The 19848-nt window shown below is 43.5% G+C and overlaps 2 protein-coding genes and 1 long non-coding RNA gene across 4 annotated transcripts in view; 2 read left to right on the top strand and 1 right to left on the bottom strand.

The window, feature by feature from the left end:
* The window catches only part of LOC133258337 (spidroin-1-like), a 99765-nt gene extending 97733 nt beyond the window's left edge, over nucleotides 1–2032 (top strand). Inside the window, exon 2 of the mRNA XM_061434827.1 lies at nucleotides 1945–2032. Coding sequence (XP_061290811.1) covers nucleotides 1945–1961 — 17 coding nt within the window. The 3' untranslated portion in view covers nucleotides 1962–2032. The remainder of the gene's footprint in view (nucleotides 1–1944) is intronic.
* On the top strand, nucleotides 2025–18478 carry LOC133258334 (histidine-rich glycoprotein-like). 2 transcript variants are annotated; one of them, XR_009739962.1, is made up of 2 exons: nucleotides 2025–2114; nucleotides 14079–18478. XR_009739962.1 is itself a non-coding variant. In XM_061434817.1 (2 exons), exon 2 carries the CDS (start codon nucleotides 5627–5629, stop codon nucleotides 6716–6718), a length of 1092 nt encoding a protein of 363 aa, XP_061290801.1. In that variant the 5' UTR covers nucleotides 2025–2114; nucleotides 4095–5626; the 3' UTR covers nucleotides 6719–9621. The 2 variants fall into 2 exon arrangements, 1 of the variants encoding a protein (XP_061290801.1); XM_061434817.1 differs by lacking the exon at nucleotides 14079–18478 and adding an exon at nucleotides 4095–9621.
* Nucleotides 10556–14079, bottom strand: LOC133258341 (uncharacterized). The gene is made up of 4 exons (XR_009739976.1): nucleotides 13724–14079; nucleotides 11917–12038; nucleotides 10918–10983; nucleotides 10556–10792 (listed from the first exon to the last, which is right to left on the bottom strand). It is a non-coding gene; the product is annotated as an uncharacterized LOC133258341 (long non-coding RNA).
* Nucleotides 18479–19848: the final 1370 nt, after the last annotated feature.

The following is a 19848-nucleotide window of genomic DNA, read 5'->3' as shown; positions in this document are numbered from 1 at the left end:
AGTAATGCTTTACTTTTAATTTCTTTGCTGGAAAAAAAAAAGTGTGTTTTTATTAAGCTAAGGGAGATTCAAGAAGTCTCATGGGCTTTTCAGAATAGTTTTGTACAAGCCACTCATTGTTTTGAAGTTTGTGGTGTGTTCCAACTTGACAAAATAGTTTTAAGTCCTGCAAGGGAAATGGTGTATACTTAGTAAAATAACTTAATAATCTAATATGTAAACAGTTGCTGGATTATAATTATAATTTATGGGTTATAGTGCAACCCTAATCTGGACACACTTCTTAAAAAAAAAAAAAAAACTTTACTCTTCAGAAAATCTGTTGTAAAAAGAACTATTTGCTAAAAGGAGAAAAGAGAATGAAACTTATACTCAGGTGAAAAGACCCAGCTCCTACATTCTATCAAATAATCTAACCTACTTGATATACAGTAAACCAAAGTAAGGGCTTCCCAGGTGGCACTAGTGGTAAAGAACCCACCTGCCAATGCAGGAGACATAAAGAGATGTGGGTTCCATCCCTGGTTTAGGAAAATCCCCGGAGGAGGGCATGGCAACCCACTCCAGTACTCTGGCCTGAAGAATTCCACGGACAGAGGATCCTGGCCGGCTACAGTCCAGAGGCTTGCAAACAGTCTGTTCACAGGCACGCATACAAGCACAAACCAAAGTAAACAGTAATTTCTGAAACAGCCTCTAAATCCCTTATAATGTTACGCATCTACTGATTCCAGGCACTGGGAAGAGAAAAGGCAGATTTTATCATCTTTATCTTCTGACTCACACTGCAGTCAGACAGAACATAAGGGGAGTGTGTGTGTGTGTGAGAGAGAGAGAGAGAGAGACCCAGGAGGAGCAGGGGAGAGGAGACCCAGCCCTGGGACATGAGAGGATAAATGGTAGAACTATGAGTTCTGCAGAGTCAGAGAAAAGAGGGCAGAGCCTTTCCACATAAATGGAGCAAGGGGGAAGGGAACAAAGGATGTATGAATGCAAAGTCCGGAAGAGAGAGAAAGCAAGCATGGGACAGGTCGAGCTGGAATCTGGTGAATGCTGCTTTTTCTCAGACCACCAAACCAGTTGGCCACGTTAGTTGCGAGCCAGGCGGGATCCCGGCAGAGACCTCAGGGTCCTTTCCACTGGCTGAGTGGAGGGTGCCATCTGTGGTAGGTCACAGCTCACTGGCTAGACCTCTGACTTCACCTTGTCAGACAGCTGACCTTTCCCAGAAGCCATCTTCCAGGTAGAGCGCAGGAGGGGAGGCAAGGGTGGGGGGCTGCACTGGGTTCCCGGCGGCACTGCTGCTCATGCACGCCCACCCCGGGGTCCTTCCTGCTCATCCCAGCCATCTGTCATCTCCGTCCAGCCCACTTCCAGTCCACTGCCCGCCAGATAAGGAATGTCGTAAAGATAGACGTTTGCTCTGCCTGTGTCGTGTGAAACAAAAAGGTAGGAGGGAATGTAAAACTGTTTCCCAAAAACTTCTATAAAAAAAAAATCTCCAAGAGTTTCAGAAAACAGTAATAATTAGGCTTGTGATTTGCATAGGTATTCATTCTGAAAGAGTAAGTTGTGGTTGCTTTATGGCGTCGCACCAATAAAACAGAGATCACGCTCGGCACTCATCTGGCCCCTTTTATTACCCGTGTGCCACAGCTGTTGGCATTCCTCAGCCTCCTGCACCTAATGATTTTTTAGATCTCTCCTCCCCTGTGCTCTTTACTGTGGATAGGAGGGGCTGCTTAGTAATTCTACACCTGTTCAAGTCCACGCCTATCAACTTGCTAAGCTTCCCAAACAAGTGCGGGGCAAAGCATGAGAACTCCTGAGTCTGGGGTGGAGACAGAGGCGGCTGCGCCCGGGTTTGGCTTTTCAGAATTTTTTGCCAGGAAAATCAAATGTATTTCCTACCATGGCGGTTGATGACAGCAATTTATATTCCAGGACGAAGAACAAACTAAATTCATCACAAAATGATTATAAATCAAGACGGAGCAGCCTGCCACCTGAATTACTCATAGGAAATGATATTAAAGCAAGACTTCAAAGAAACTTTAGAAACTTGGAACCCATTCACCTGAGGCGCCCAAAAAAGAGACCATCCATATTTCCAGGTAGGATTTGTTTCAATTGATGCCTGCTGGTTAAAACAACAACAACAAGGATTGTATTTCATTTCTAACATCAGATGTGTTACATTTCAGATTAACTTGGGACATGTTTGAGAACTTGAGGCAGTAAACATGTTTAATTGTAAAAAAAAAAAAAAATTAGAACAATTCTTTCACCTGAAAGCACTCTCATCCTTTTTCTTTTCTTGATTTATTTTCATATCTTTAAGGGTCTGTAAATAGGTGACTCTTTGACTTTAAGTATCTGTAAATAGGCGGCTATTCTGTTGGGCTGCGGAATCTGGGACCTGCTTTGCTTGCAGTCCTGGAGAATTCCATGCTGCATTTCATTTTCTGACATATTTTCTTTATTTTGCAAGATTATTGGATTGTTGAGTGAAGCTGATGTTTGTGTGCACCAGAAATTAACGCCATTAAATACTCAAATGCATGCTTCAAATTCCTGTCTTGCATTAGAGCCTAAAACCATTTGTAGTAAAGGGCTCGATTAAACAGTGTAGATGGTGGAGTGTACTGGAGCTCAGAAGACTCCCAGATTTCAATCTCGATAAAGAGACTCTGGTGGTGGGCTTAGGTGGCCAAGCCTGGTATTACAGGTGTGTAGATTGTATAAGGTGCCTGCGACAGTGAACTCTCGCTGAGGTTTCACTGGTGCGTGATCCCTGGAGAGGATGAATTATTTAGTCAACTTATTTCAGTACTGTTTGCATTGGAATTTTCTGGAGAAACTGAAAATGGCCTTTTGTTGTGATTGATCGGTTAGATTGATAGATTAGACCCAGCTGCTGAAATCTAATTCTGTGATGATAGAAAATAAACGAGAATTCATTCAAGCTTTCGTTCGTCATAAAAATGAAACAGACTCCCCCTCAGAGTCTTTGTACTATTTTAGGAAATATTGAATAGCTAGGTGATTTAGAAATGTGAGCCACCAAGGCCACAAGCTGAAAATTTCAGTTCATAAGGAAGTTCTTGTGTTCATGAAGTTCCTGGGTCAGTGATGCTACCTTGGTGTGGAAATACTCTGCAGGAAAAAGCAAAGCCCGGGGTTGCAGTGGGCCAGAGGTGTACGTGTGTAGGTGCATTGGCAGGAGAAGGAAGGGGATGATGGAAACAAGGCTGTGAGGAGGAGCGTTTGAGTGTCTGAAGTATCTAAAAACACAGTAACTTTCTGCCTGTTCTCTTTGATCTTAAAGTAATGAGGAGCCCAGACCTGCCTCACTCTCCTGAGCCTGTGTGACACGAAATGCTTTCTGTAGAGCTGGTTCCCTAGCCCTTCTTCAGAAACCTGCTCCCAGGCCTGTTCTTCACCTTCCGCTCTTTCTTCTCCTTGTTTTTGGTTTAATGTACGGGAATCCATATGGGCTTCCCTGGTGGCTCAGTGCTAAAGAATCCGCCTGCCAGTGCAGGAGACACAGGTTCGATCCCTGGTTTAGGAAGATCCCCTGGAGGAGGCAATGGCAACCCACTCCAGTATTCTTGCCTGGGAACTCCCATGGACAGAGGAGCCTGGCAGGCTAGAGTCCATGGAGTCAAAAAAGAGTGGGACGCGACTGAGCGACTAAACAACAACAACATTGGATCCACGTGTGTCATGATTCACCAGGCTTTTCTCTACTACCCCTCCCCCACACTTCCAGACAGCCAGATCCGGAACATCTCGCCCTCTCCAGCCCCCATTTCCGTTTTGCCTTCTCTTTCTAGAAGGTTATCTCGCTCCAGGCTGTCAGCTACAATCACAGAATTATGAGAAGACCTCTAACTCTAACCTCACACAAGTCATTCCTTTCTAAGATCTTGGACTGTCCTAATTAACTGGACAGGGTGGAGTTGTGGAAGAGGCGCTGAACTTAGGGGACCTGGGTTTTAGAGTAGACTGTGTCCCTAAAGGGCTGTTCGTGGTTTCCGAGCCACCTCACCGACCCCTGTGGCCTTCAGTGACATTCTTTTTCTTCTGCCTAGTTCTGCTGCCATTCCCCACCTTGGGGACAGCAAGAGGGGATGAACTCTTAACAGCCTCCCTGTGTGCCACGGTATCCAGGTGACAAGGTGGAGAGTTACCTGCCTGAAGTTTGAACAATGCTGGCTGCTTCTTTTTTGTCTACATTCAATTTCAAATAAACCACAACTTCACTGTCATGCAGGTTGCACTAACTTCTTTTTACGATAGATGACTTAGAAATACCCCGGCCTGAAAAACCCACCGCAGCTCCTGAAGGTCAGCTGAAAGAGAAGTGTACATCAAGTGTGTTGTTGTGCTCAGTCATGTCTGACTCTTTGCGACCCCCATGGACTGTAGCTCACCAGGCTCCTCTGTCCACAGGGATTCTCCAGGCAGGAATACAGGAGTGGGTTGCCATGCCCTCCTCCAGGGGATCTTCCCAACCCAGGAATCAAACCCAGGTCTCCTACATTGCAGGCAGATTCTTTACCATCTGAGCCGTGAGGGAAGACCAAGAATACTGGTGTGGGTAGTCTATCCCTTCTCCAGGGGATCTTCCCAACCCAGGAATAGAACCAGTGTCTCGTGCATTGCAGGCAGATTCTTTACCAGCTGAGCCACCAGGGAAGCCCCTATATGATATGTAGTGACACGTAAAGAGCAGATATAATGTGGGACCAAGCATCAGGGGAATTTAAGCACCAACTCAAAATGATCATTGTTGTTATCATTTGTCTGATGAGATTCAAGATTGAAGACGTGTCAGTGTTCTGATGTGTATTCACTCTGACCCTTACAGACTCCCAGGTAGCATTATCCTCTATCTCAAGTCCCCTGTTCTCAATCCTGAGCCAAGCGATTGACTGCTGTGTTGATCAGTTCATTCATTCACTCATGAAATATTCATTTAGTTCTTACACTGGGCTAGGTTGGACCATGAAGAAGCAAGCTACATGTTATTCTGTTCTTATTGCCCATTTCTCCTCTAAGGACCATCCCACATGTCAGATGGTTATCTACCCAAAATGAAAATGTGTTTGTTTCATTCCCTTAAATTCTTCAGTGACTCCCTTCGCTCTTAGGATAAAGTCCAGACTTCTTAATGCAAAGTACCCGAGACTGCTTACCCAACCAGTGCTTCTGTCCTTGGCCCATCTCTCAGCATTCCTCCTCTTGCTGTCCTGCAAACCCAGCCCACTTCAGATCCCCGTGGCCCATCACACCTGCTCTTCTGGGTTAAGTGCTGTATCACCTACATGCCCAGTTACACCTGACTAATTCCTACCTTAGCTTCACGTGTCAGCTTGACCACCTTCTTAGGAAACGTCCAGGAAATTTTCCTGACCCTCCCATCTGGGTTGGGTCCCTTCTCCGTTCCTTCTCATGACACCTGGACTTTTCCCTATCATAACACTTATTGTATTGTATTGTAATTATCCGTTTACTTGTCTATATCTTCCGCTAGCCCGGGAGCCAGGGACCATATCAGGGACCATATCAGTCCTGTTAACCATTGTGTCCCTTGTACCTGTCACAATGCTTGGCACACAGCATGAACTCAGTAAATATTTATTCAGTTGACTCAAATTGTGGTGGACAGAGTGAGCTCCTGGTGTGCCTGTGCGCTCTGTATGCCTCTTTCACCCTCCCATCCTCTCTCACTCCCAATATACACACACAAACACACACCACACCGCACACACACACACACCACAGACACACACACCACACACACACATACACCACACACGACACACACACACACCACATACACACACCACACACACACACACCACACACACATACACCACACACCACACACACACATACACCACACACACACCACACACATACAAACACCACACACACCACACACACACACCACACCACACACACCGCACACACTGCACACACATACACACACACCACACACACACACACACACACCACACACACACACACCACACATACACACAACACACACACACACACTGCACACACACACATTGCACACACACCACACACCCACACACACCACACACCACATACACACACACCACACACCACACACACACCACACACATACACACACCACACACACATACCACACCACACACACCGCACACACCACACACACTGCACACACACACCACATACCACACACACCACATACACACACACACCACACACACACACTGCACACACATACATCACACACACCACATACCACACACACCACACACATACACACCACATACCACACACACACACCACACACATACACACCACATACCACACACATACACCGCACACATACCACACACCACACACACACACACCACACACACTGCACACACATACACCACACACACCACACCACACACCACACCAGAGACACACATATATACCACACACACACCACACCACACACCACACCACAGACACACATATATACCACACACACACCACACACACTGCACACACACACACACACACACACACACACACACACACCACAGACACGCCTGTATTCCCGTTCTGCTCTTTCTTCCCTTCTCCACCTGGGCTTCAAGGCCTGATTTGCGACTTCTGTCTTCTTAATCGCCCAGTCTTCTGGCCTCTCTTGCATTCTCCTCTGTGCTGACCACCTCCTTGGCCTCATTACTGCATGTAGAGTCCTTCCCTTTCTTCCTGGGGTTGTGTTCAGTTGTCTTAGGTTGTGAAAGGGTTCAGTACTTTATTGCTTGGTGGAAACTGTTAAGTTTTGTACAGAAACTCTTTGAAAACAGGGACATATATGTCTTCGAGCAGCCCAGTTGTATCGGAGGAGTTGGGCACCATAGGTGGTCAGTGTTCAGTGAAGTTAACTAATTAACTTCAATTAGTGGTGAGTTAACTAATTTACTGTGAGGCAGTGTCCTTCCTGTGGAGCCCATCTCATTCTAGCTCTAGAAAAGAACTAGTTGGCAGTAGAGACTGTCAAAGGGCAAGGTCTTTATTAATGATGTTCGTCACTGTAGGAGCTCCCGGTGAGGGGGAGTGCAGGTACCCCTGTCTCAGTGTGTAATTCATTCATTAAAATGTGTTAGGATCCTCTGTATCCCAGGATCTATTCTAGCCCTTGGGAAGACAGCAAAAAAGAAGACAGTTTCTTATGTGACTGATGGGAACGAATTTTCCTAGCAGGATGCCTTGCATACCGGATAATCTGGCAAATACCTCTTGAGTCAAGGAATGAGGGGACACCATACTCACAGCAATGAATCGTACCCAAAACCAGTACATATAAACATCATATTCATATGATTTTTACAAAATCATCAAAAATTAACCATTTATCTTTCTCTTGAAGAAACCTCAACAGTAGAACTAGTTTGAATTGCTCATTTGAATTTCCACCATCTCAGTTCTGCCAGGCCAGGCATTAAGAATGTACGTAGGTCTCAGGACTTCCCTGGTGGTCCAATGGGCTAAGACTCTGGGTTCCCAATGCAGGGGCCTGGGTTCATTCCCAGGTCAGGGAACTAGATACCACATGCCTCAACTAAGACCTGGTGCAGCACCCCACCCCCCCAAACAAAATTGTAGGTAGGTCCCTAGCAGGCAGGCAGCCTGACTTCCTCATCCTCCTGAAAGAATTCCAGCAGCTTCAGAGCAGGGGGCTCAGCTCAGTGATCTAAGAAAGCAAAGGAGGAGAGAGAAGTGGTCCTAACACATACCACACCCATGGGCATTTCAGATTGAAGTGAGCATCCCTTCCTGCACGTGGAACAGAGTGGGGCTCAGGTTCCAGGTGTCAGAGGCTGTTCACTCAGCTCTCCTAAGCAGACAAGTTGATGCATCTTATCTGCTCAGTCTTAAAATATCCTACGGATTTTGCAGTCATCTGTTTGAGAAGCAAGGAGCCATCTGCCTGGAGGAAACAGGCCGTTCCGCATACTTCCTTGTTGCTTAGAGGACGAGTGTGGGGAGTCTGCTGGGGCCACGAGGAGCAGGGCCTTCCAGGCAGGACTCACATAGCAGATATCCCAGTGATATAAGCGAACCTCCATTCTCGTTTTTAAATCAGTTCTATTCCAGAGGCTTTCTTTTAAAAAGAAAATCCACAATCTAAAAAAAAATGTCATTTATATCATTTTAATAATAAAACAGAATTTGAACATTTCTGGCTTCCCAGGTGTCTCAGTGGTAAAGAATCTGCCTGTCAAATGCAGGAGACTCCAGTTCAATCCCTGGGTTGGGAAGATCCCCTGGAGGAGGAAATGGCAACCCACTCCAGTATTCTTGCCTGGAAAATTCCATGGACAGAGGAGCCTGGTGGACAGGAGTCCATGGGGTCGCAAAGTGTCAGGACACCACTTATCAACTAAACACTAAAAACAAAGTAAAATTTCCCCTTGCTGCACGTAGGATTTTATTGGAAACACAGGGAAGCAGTAAGAACAGTGGCAGCTAGATGGTTCTGGGCTCCCCAAGGTGGCCAGAAGGAGACAGTGAGGCTGAAGAGTTGGGCTGGGCGCCCTCCTGGGAGCCTCTTATCCTGGGCGCGGGGAAGGACTGTAATTAAGCTGCCTCCCCCAGTACTGTGTTGGCTGTCAGAATTCTGTCACTCAGGCCTCTGCTGAGTAGTGATTGGATGACGGTCCAGCAGGGCCTTCCAGGGACCAAGAGGCCGCCATAGCGCCTCCTTAAAGATGTGCTGTAAACTGGGCTTCCTGGGATCCTGTGCAGCTGGGTTCAGTGGCTTCTCTTGGTGACATCAGGACCCATGTTTCCCATACCTGGGTGTCCCCACAACACCCTCCTCAGGGCTTTGACGTGGGAGGTGCCCTGGAGGTGGTAAGATGGGCAGACAGGGTGGAGGCAGGTGCGAATGAATGTGTCATCACCGATCCAGGGCCCCACCCCCGTCCATCTTTCCTGCCCATCAGGTCATGTGACTTCCTTCTGCAGCAGGTTCCAGAGGTGGCTGTGCTCCAGACTAAGGTCAGAAAGCCCCAAAGACATGAGTTTGAACTGCTGCTCTCGTGAAAGAGTTCCAGCTGAAGGATTTCACAAAGTACCTCACAACTGGGTTCAAGTTCTAACCCCGCATCTTACTAAATGTGTAACCTCAAATGAGTCACTTGATCTCATAGAACCTTTTATTTATTTATTTTCCTAGTTGCTGAACAAATGCTTTCTGTTGGAAAAAATAGATAAATAAATAAATGAAACAGTTGTGAAACTGAAATTAAGTGTAAACTTCCAGGCTATTAAACACTGGAGACTTCTTTCTATATTTCCTCTCGGAAACTTTTTTATTTCTTCATCTGTAACATGAGGGTGAAAATCCAGTGTCACCGAGTCACATGAAACTCAAATGAAATAATGTATGATGATGAAATGATGCACAGCTGGAATTTACAGTGTTCGCTTATACTTCAGTAGTATCAAAGGTCTTGTTTCTCATAATTTGTACTTTTCATGGGTAGGTGTGATTGGAACACTTTTGCAAATCTTCATGGTTGGAGAATTATCCTAAGGTGCTAACCAGGCCCTCTCCTTACACAGGAGATGATGCTACTAAAGACCTGTTAATTTCATTTTCCAAGAAAAAGAGGATAACACAGAAACTCTTGTCATGATATAAATATCCATATATTTTCTCAACATGAATTATCAAACTTGAGAATGTTGTCATGACAGGCCTCTAAAAAAAACTGTTCTGTATAAGTAACAACACTGTTGGTAATTTCAAAACTTAGTTGCAGTCTTGTTATGTTTAATAATTTTTCTTAGTTTCATCTAAGGCGCTGCTTTTGGAAATTCAGCCCTGGCTTTCCTTTGAACCAAAAGTTGGAATAGGATGGTAATTGGTTTGTAATTATATATAATACATAGCTTATCTATATGATTATAAATGAATTAACCACTTGAAATTCATCTTTTTAAATATTAGGAGTATTTAGACTTCAAAACTTTTGAATGTCAAAAATTTGACATTTTGGGGAAATGGAGGTTGAGTGTTAGGACTTGGTGCTTTCACTGCTGGAGTTCACTTCCTGTTTGGGGAACTTAGATCCTGCAAGCCACTTGGCACAGCCAAAAAAAAAATTTGACATTTTAATTTAAAATATTTATAGCATTTCTCCAAGTCTGTGAGTCTGTTTCTGTTTTGTAAGTAAGTTCATTTGTATCATTTCTTTTTAAATTCCACATATTAGGGATGTCATACAATATTTCTCCTTCTCTGTCTGACTGACTTCATTCAGTATGACACTCAAGAAAGAGCTTGTGGTTGTCAGAGGGATGGATGTGGGGAAGGGATAGTTAGGGATTGGGAGATGGACAGATACACAATCCTATATTTAAAGTGGATAAGCGACAAGAACCTACTGCATAGCACAGGGAACTCTGCTCAGTGTTATATGGCAGCCTGGATGGGAAGGGAGCTCGTGGGAGAAGGGCTACATGTGTATGTATGGCTGAGTCCCTTCACTGTTCACATGAAGCTATCACAACATTGTCTGTTAATTGGCTATATACCAATACAAAATCAAAAGTTAAAAACATAAAATATTTACAGTATTTCTTACTCAAAAATATTAGTGCAGCAGAACCCAAGGAATCCTCTCTTCTTACCCAAGGAATCCTCTTTTCTTAATCAAATGTATTTTTTGGACAAGTTTCTTCAGGAAGGCAAAATTTCTGTTCTCGTTTTGCTTTGTTCTATTTTCTAAAAAGAGACAAAGCCAAAAACCTTTAATGAAGCTATTAATATGGTGCTCCAGTTACTTTTAAGGAAAACAAAAATGCTAATACTATAAACATGCATGATAAACAAAGGGAAATAAGTTTTACCTTTATGCAGGGACCCAGAATAAGCAGAAGGTGTTAGATTTACAGCTTGACTTCAGACTTTTTCCCCTTGTCATAAAAAGATAAATAAATACAAATAATATGGTTCTGAAGACAAGACTTACGATATATTAAGAGGTGGCTTAAACACTCTTGTTCTAAAAGCAGTTCATTTCCATTTGCTGATCTATAGCAAATGTATAGCTGTACAGATTTGAATGCTCCCACAAACTTATTTCCATTCTTAACATTTAAGTTCTAGTAGTCATATCTAGACTGTGAAAAGATTATATATTCTTACATCCACATAAATTTATATTAAGATCCCTGGTGGTTCAGACAGTGGAGAATCTGCCTGCAATGAGGGAGTCCTGGGTTCAGTCCCTGGGTCAGGAAGATCCCCTGGAGGAGAGCATGGCAACCCACTCCAGCCTTCTTGTCTGGAGAATCCCACGGACAGAGAAGCCTGCAGGGCTACAGTGCACAGGGTCACACACAGTTGGAGATGACTGAGCAACTTCATATTTACTCAAGCTACTTCAGTGATAATTTTAAATATTTTTTACTGTTTTCATGAGGAATGTACTTTTAACAAATATTTAGCAGGGGGAATGGTCATCCATTTACCCAGTTAAATAAATAAATGACCAGACCCCAACATTCCATTACTTCAAATACTTTGGGAGTCTGTAAAGAATGTTTACCTTCACATTTTAACTAGAATACCTCCTACTTTTCTTTAAAGTCTAGGAAAATGTAGACTTAGGAATAGGGGTTTACAAAATGAGCTTAAACACGTAGACATGTTTGGGTGACATGCATGTAAAAACTTTCATTACAAAATGGTCGGGTTGTTTTTCAGTCACAAGTTTAAAACCTCCCATCTTGAGTAGGACATGAGTTAATTTTTTTGTGTGCCAAACAACTTATTATCAGAGCTATCTTTGAACATCCTGGGAGTTCAGAGCCCCAAGGTGGAGGAACCAGGAAGATGGTGCGTACTTTGTCAGTAGATCAGGTTTCTCTATGGTACTCCCTCAGCTATCAAATCACGTTCTTCTGTCCCACCCTGATACTTAAGAAAGACTGAATCCTCTTGATGGATAATCAATACTGGATGGCATCTTGGAGCAATTAAGGGCCAGAAAGATTCAGTTTAATGAAACATTATTTTAAGTATCAAAATAGCTCAAGGATAAGGACTTCCCTGGAGCTCAGTGGTAAAGAATGCACCTGGCCAGTGCAGGAGACACGGGTTTGATCTGTGGTCTGAGAAGATCCCATATGCCATGGAGCAACTAAGTCTGTGCACCTCAACCTCTGAGCCTGTTCTCTAGGGCCTGGGAACTATACAACTACTGAGCCCATGCACCACAACTGCTGAAGCCCATGCACCTAGAGCCTGTGTTCTGCATTAAGAGAAGCCACTGCAATGAGAAGCCCGTGCACCGCAACTCGAGAGTAGTCCCCGCTCACTGCAACGAGAGATACGTCTGCACAGCAGTGAAGACCCAGCACAGCCAAACATAAATAAACAGTTATTTTTTAAAAACAGTGCCCAAGGATAAAGGAAGCTATGCCATGAGAAACACAACATCTATTCAACAAAAATCTAAGCTATCTTGTTGAATGTCTACTAGATGCAAAGCACTGTGAAGGCCTAGTTGATGGTTAGGACACTGACATGCCGCAATTTGTTCCCTATCTAATTTTTTACCGGGACAGTAGGGTGCACTAATTTGGGTGTTCGTGCTTCTCTGGCACCAGTATTTAAACCTCTGTGTTGCACCAGCTAATAGCAATACTGACACCGTGTCATCACTGAAGCCCTAATTGGCAGTGGAGTGTCTCCTACAGGAAAATGCCAGGGGACCGTAATTGTCCTCCGCATCAGGGGGCTTTGCTGAGGGGTTGTTTACCTATTGTAATTTGGGCCTCTTCTGCACCCTCTGGAACATAGCTAACTGGGAGAGGGGTCATAACTCCACTGTTCCTTCCCAGAGTCCAGCTCAGGAAGGGTTTCCTGTCTTTTGAGATTTTCAAATGCTTGTACAACTAAAGGAATATTAATTTAGCAACATAGAGCATTCATTTTCAATCAATATTGCAAATGCAAATTATTGAAGGAGGTTTTTCAGAATTCACAGCCCTGGAGATTGGATTGAGGAACTCTGGTGGGCAGGGGCTGGGCTTCTAACTGCAATGTGAAAATTTTCCCCACATACTTGGGACGTTTGTCCCCGTCCCCTAGTAGAGAACTCTTGACTTAAAAGAAGTAGAAAAGGTACTAAAGATCAAAGTCGTTCTTAAACTCTCTCCTGTTTCACACGTAGGAAGCAGAAACCCGCCTCCCCCCCGCCCCCCCCCCCCGCCGGCCCCTGCCAATCCCAGCCTCTTGTCATCTGCTCCCCTCCCTCTCACACCCAGCCACCACCCACCTCAACTATCAGTATGTTCTTGGGCAAGAAGAGAATCTGCATTTTCTCTCCTAACAGTGCCTGGGTTTGGGTTCCATTATATAGAGACTTCCTCCTGGTTCCCACTCATAATCTTACAAACTGTTCATCTAGGTCTTTGTTCTAACCCCTGCTCACATCAGAGGGTGAAACACTAGAACTTTTCCTCCCACCCCTTGGTCCATTTAAAAAATTGTAACAATGTGCTATGGGCTGAATGTTTATGTCGCCCCAGGATCCATATGTTGAGTAATCCCCAATGCAATGGCATTTGGAGATGGGAGTTTTGGTGGCAATTAGGTCATGAGGATGGAGCCCTCATTAATGGAATTAGTGCCCTTGTGAAAAGATACAGAGGAGAGGTGATCTTTTTGATTTGTTTCTCTTTCCATCTCTGGGGCGGGAAGATCCCCTGGAGAAGGGAATGGCTACCCACTCCAGTATTCATGCCTGGAGAATTCCATGGACAGAAGAGCCTGGAGGGCTACAGTCTATGGGGTCACAAAGACTTGGAATGACGGAACGACTAACACTCACTTTTTTTTTCTGCCGTGTGAGGACACAGCAAGAAGCCAGGAAGAGAGGTCTCACTAGACACCAAACCAGCCAGCACCTTGATCTGGGACTTCCCAGCCTCCAGAACCAGAGATGTAAATGTTTGTTGTCAAAGCCACCTGGTCTATAATAATTTGCCATTTCCTTCTCCAGGGGATCTTCCGGACCCAGGAATTGAACCCAGGTCTCCTGCATTGTAGACAGACGCTTTACCATCTGAGCCACCAGGGAAGTCCAATAATTTGCTATAGCAGCCTTAATTAACAAAATCAATGGGATGGGTAAGAAACATTTGAGTCCTTAAGAACAAACACTGTCAAACAGTACAAGTAATATAATAAAATACAGATATATTTAGTGAATAAAAGTTGATGAATATCATGCATGATACTTAGTGCTGCACAGAAACTGCATTATTCAGAAATAAACTAGAATGACTTACTCCCTTTTGTTATTGAATCACATCCATAAATAACAGTTGAGCAACTTCTCAAAAGAAATATTGCCAAAATGTAATTACTTTTAATAAAGATGCCACAAATTGCTACATAATTATTTAAATAAAAGGCAATGCAGTTTTGGAAGACTTTATAAACAACCCAGTGTTGTAGCCTTGTACTTTGTCTTAATTTATGCTAAATTAGAAAGTGTTCTGCTGTTTCAAATATACCCGTACTATTCAGTCCTTTAGTAAAAAGACAGGTGACTAAAATCTATATGCTTAACCATGCTTAATGAATATTTATAATGGTAGAAGCCATTTTATTGGCAGTAAATAAGCTTCTGATTTCTATGCCAAATACTCCCACAAACATAAACATGGAGGGCGGCAAGCAGGAAATGGTCTGGAATTATATCCTTCATGAACAACCTGAACTGAAAATGCAAAATCTCCATCAATGGGGTCATGGCTGGGGATAAGGAAGTCCAGAAGGAATTTATATCATATACTCAGCAGAGGGATCTTGGAAAAAAAAAAAGCAAGCAAAAAGAAAATAATGTTATACTTACATCCACAATCACCCCTCCCATCACAGCAGGGAATTTGTGGGGTGGTTTTTAGTTTAAAATTTTTACTGCTACGGACAGGGCAAAATGACTTGCAAAAATGAAACTGGGTTTGGTGCTTGCCTCTGGGGAGTAGAATGACTGAATGTGTTAGTCTTTCAGTTGTGTCTGACTCTGCAACCCCATGGACTGTAGCCCACCAAGCCCCTGTGTCCATGTGGATTCTCCAGGCAAGAATGCTAGAGTGGGTAGCCATTCCCTTCTCCAGGGGTTCTTCCTGACCCAGGGATCAAACCGGGTCTCTTGCATTGGCAGGCGGATTCTTCACCTCCTGAGCCACCAGGGAAGCCCTCTGGGAAGCTCCTTAAATGTCACTGAGACGGTTCAGAGGGAGGGTAGCAGCAAGAGTGTAATACTTGTTTATTTGATAAGTAATGGTTCTCTTTATAAATGGCTCTTTTAAAGTTTCCAAACATTGAAAATAATGATGAGCTAACACAAGATAAATAAAGTGAGACAGGAAGAGTAGAAGACAGGAAGTGTTGTTCCCCCAAACAACAATGGATTGTGTGTCTCTACCCAACCACTGCCTCGGGGAATTGATTTGTAGGAAATTGGAGCAATGGGGAGGGTGATGGAGGAAGCCCAGAAGAGTCCATTGGCTTCTCCTCATTGTCACTCCTGGAAAGGCTCCCCAGGTCAGCCTGCACATTATTGGTTTAAAACAATGTTAAGACCTAACTCAGTTGTATTTGGGCAGCAGAGGTAGAAATTACTGATATATGAGATGCTGATATTCAGACAGAAGTCTAGCATTACACATTGCTTTCTTTAAGTTGGAAAACACAATGTGTAGGAGTTGAAAAATTTACTCAAAAATCCACCACACTCTGACAGGGGCTATAGTAGAGGGTTCTGCTTCTTTAAAGTGTGGACATTTGGGATGAACACATTAAAATTGATTAATATGTGATTGTTGAGACTTCTCTGGTGGTCCAGTGGTTAAGACTCTGTGCTTCCAATGGGGCTCAATCCCTGGTCGGAGAATGAAGATCCCACGTGCCATGCAGTGTGGCCAAAAAAAAAAATGTAGTTGTTGCTCACAAAATACAGATAAATCAGCTGACTGGAGTTCTGTCTCTGCTCTGGGCCAGAGTGTTTACAAGCCCTTGCTTACTCTACGGTTGTCATCTTAACGTCTCACATGGCTGTATGCTACTAATCGCTGAATGGAATGATCTCCTGCATTGGCAGGCAGGGTCTTTACCACTAGTGCCACCTGGGAAACCCTCGTATAGTGTCTACTCTACCAGTATTCTTCAACCTCCGGACATCTTGGTGTCTTCTTCTTTTCTTCTCCCATCTGTTCTTTCAAATTCCTTTCTACCACATGTCTCCAGAATTTCATGTTCTTCTCCCTCTGTCATATAGAACAGTTCAGATCTTTCCAGCTCTTATCCCCCAGCTCTTCTTCAGGCCTATCACAGCACATCTAGAAACAACTGAGGCGCTCATTGAAATCAAAGGGCCATCTGAGGTTACTTCCTTTAAGCCCATGGTTATCTTAAGGGTACGTAAGAACCATCTCAATTTTTGTTAAAATTAAATTCAGATGCTGGCTCATCCGGTTTGGAGTTGGCTGGGGAATACTTAGCTTCCCAGGTAGCTGAGTAGTAAGGAACCTGCCTGCCGATGCAGGAGATGAAAGAGATACAGGTTCAATCCCTGGGTCTGGAAGATGACCTATAGGCAAGCATGGCAACCCACTCCAGTATTCTTGCCTGGAGGATTCCATGGACAGAGGAGCCTGGTGGGTTACATTCCATGGGGTCTCAAAGAGCTGGACACGACTTAGCAACTGGGCACTCAGAGTACTTACTTTTAATAGTCATGATTTGATTCTGATTGAGGAATCTTCTCAAATCTATGGTTTTTCTGGTAGTCATGTATGGATGTGAGAGTAGGACTATAAAGAAAGCTGAGCACCGAAGAATTGATGCTTTTGAACTGTGGTGTTGGAGAAGATTCTTAAGAGTCCCTTGGACTGCAAAGAGATCCAACCAGTCCATCCTAAAGGAGACCAGTCCTGGGTGTTCATTGGAAGGACTGATGCTGAAGCTGAAACGCCAATACTTCAGCCACCCGATGCGAAGAACTGACTCATTAGAAAAGACCCTGATGCTGGGAAAGATTGAAGGCAGGAGGAGAAGGGGACGACAGAGGATGAGATGGTTGTATGGCATCACCGACTCAATGAACACAAGTTTGAGTAAACTCCAGGAGTTGGCAATGGACAGGGAGGCCTGGCGTGCTACAGTCCATGGGGTCGCAAAGAGTCAGACACGACTGAACTGAACTGAGGAGTCTTCAGCATCTTTGAGAAACTCTATAGTCTAATAAGGTTCATCCTCTATAGGAGCCAGTTGGAGTCACATAGCAGGGTTTTCCTCCTTTACATATTGAACGTACCTACTGAATCCTGGAAAGACCCCCACTGGGATGTCTCTCCATCATCCTATTTATTGCTAGACCGTCTTATAGTGTAAGCCCAGAATCACTCTGCTTAGAAGCTCTGTCCATTAAAACTTTGGTAGACTCATTAGTAGCGGATAAGAGTCGTATTTCCCATCTTCAGAGGATTTATCTTGTCAAACATGTTGTGTTCACTTGAACAAGCCCAGTGACCCATGTAACCAAGTTACATAGAGGACAGAGCTTGCTCTGGGTTGAACCAGGGAACTTTGCTTCCCATCTTCCAGTGAGGTAGAACAGAAGACAGGTTTAAGGGATCAGGAAGTAAGACCATCGTGGCTTAGCAGAAGGCCACATTATTTTCTATTTTTAATACCCAGAGTGGTTGTGATAAGTTCACATTGATTTGGGCAACATTTTTCGATATTAGCTTTGTTTCCCTCCATTTATAGGATAGCTATGTCTCTTTTAAGAGTTAATTTAATTATCATGCAAACCAGAAACTGATCAGAGGGTTATTATAAAGTGTATAAATTATCCATACTATCAGTTAATAAAAATTAATAAATTCTCTTACAGAATGCATTTCATTTTTTAAGAAAGACTTTTTAAAAAATGTATTTATTTGGCTGTGCTGAGTCTTAGTTGTGGCAGGTGGGATCTTTCGTTGGTGCATGCCAACTCTTAGTTGTGGAATGTGGGATCTAGTTCCCTGACAGGGATTGAACCCAGGCCCCCTACTTTGGGAGCTCGGGGTCTTAACCACTGGATCACCAGGGAAGTCCCCAGTAAGGTATTTTTAAAAATTTGTTTTACAGAAATGTGCACTTTTCAGAAAGCTGTCAGTTCTGTTGTGTAAAGAAATATGTACACATCAATACCATCTTTCCTAATGAGTTTAGTCTTTTGTGGTATTTCTGTCATCCTTCTACCTCAGTTTTTAGCTTTTTGATTAAAAGAGCTAAATTTTCTATTTCTTTAATGTTCCTGAGACATTTATCCTGTGATTTCTGCCCTCAGTGGATGTTCAGGAAAATCCTGTGCCCCACCCAGAGCTGTGTCATATTTTCCTCTCTTCCAGTAACAGAGTGTGGACCTGGATAAGTAATTTGGCCATCCTATACACCCTAGAATATTCCTTGAAAAGTGGGATAAAAACAGCATCTGATAAATCCACGCACATATGGACACCTTATCTTTGACAAAGGAGGCAAGAATATACAATGGATTAAAGACAATCTCTTTAACAAGTGGTGCTGGGAAATCTGGTCAACCACGTGTAAAAGAATGAAACTAGACCACTTTCTAACACCATACACAAAAATAAACTCAAAATGGATTAAAGATCTAAACGTAAGACCAGAAACTATAAAACTCCTAGAGAAGAACATAGGCAAAACACTCTCTGACATACATCACAGCAGGATCCTCTATGACCCACCTCCCAGAATATTGGAAATAAAAGCAAAAATAAACAAATGGGACCTAATTAACCTTAAAAGCTTCTGCACATCAAAGGAAACTATTAGCAAGGTGAAAATACAGCCTTCAGAATGGGAGAAAATAATAGCAAATGAAGCAACTGACAAACAACTAATCTCAAAAATATACAAGCAACTCCTACAGCTCAACTCCAGAAAAATAAATGACCCAATCAAAAAATGGGCCAAAGAACTAAATAGACATTTTTCCAAAGAAGACATACAGATGGCTAACAAACACATGAAAAGATGCTCAACATCACTCATTGTCAGAGAAATGCAAATCAAAACCACTCTGAGGTACCATTTCACACGTCAGAATGGCTGCGATCCAAAAGTCTACAAATAATAAGTGCTGGAGAGGGTGTGGAGAAAAGGGAACCCTCTTACACTGTTGGTGGGAATGCAAACTAGTACAGCCACTATGGAGAACAGTGTGGAGATTCCTTAAAAAACTGGAAATAGAACTGCCTTATGATCCAGCAATCCCACTGCTGGGCATACACACTGAGGAAACCAGAAGGGAAAGAGACACGTGTACCCCAATGTTCATCGCAGCACTGTTTATAATAGCCAGGACATGGAAGCAACCTAGATGTCCATCATCAGATGAATGGATAAGAAAGCTGTGGTACATATACACAATGGAGTATTACTCAGCCATTAAAAAGAATACATTTGAATCAGTTCTAATGAGGTGGATGAAACTGGAGCCTATTATACAGAGTGAAGTAAGCCAGAAGGAAAAACATAAATACAGTATACTAACGCATATATATGGAATTTAGAAAGATGGTAACAATAACCTGGTATACGAGACAGCAAAAGAGACACTGATGTATAGAACAGTCTTATGGACTCTGTGGGAGAGGGAGAGGGAGAGGGTGGGAAGATTTGGGAGAGTGACATTGAAACATGTAGAATATCATGTAAGAAACGAGTTGCCAGTCCAGGTTCGATGC

The sequence above is a fragment of the Bos javanicus genome, chromosome 12, assembly GCF_032452875.1.
Source record: "Bos javanicus breed banteng chromosome 12, ARS-OSU_banteng_1.0, whole genome shotgun sequence".
NCBI classification, from domain to species: domain Eukaryota; kingdom Metazoa; phylum Chordata; class Mammalia; order Artiodactyla; family Bovidae; genus Bos; species Bos javanicus.
The sequence above is the reverse complement of the archived record's forward strand: the minus strand, read 5'-3'. Positions and strand labels throughout refer to the sequence as shown.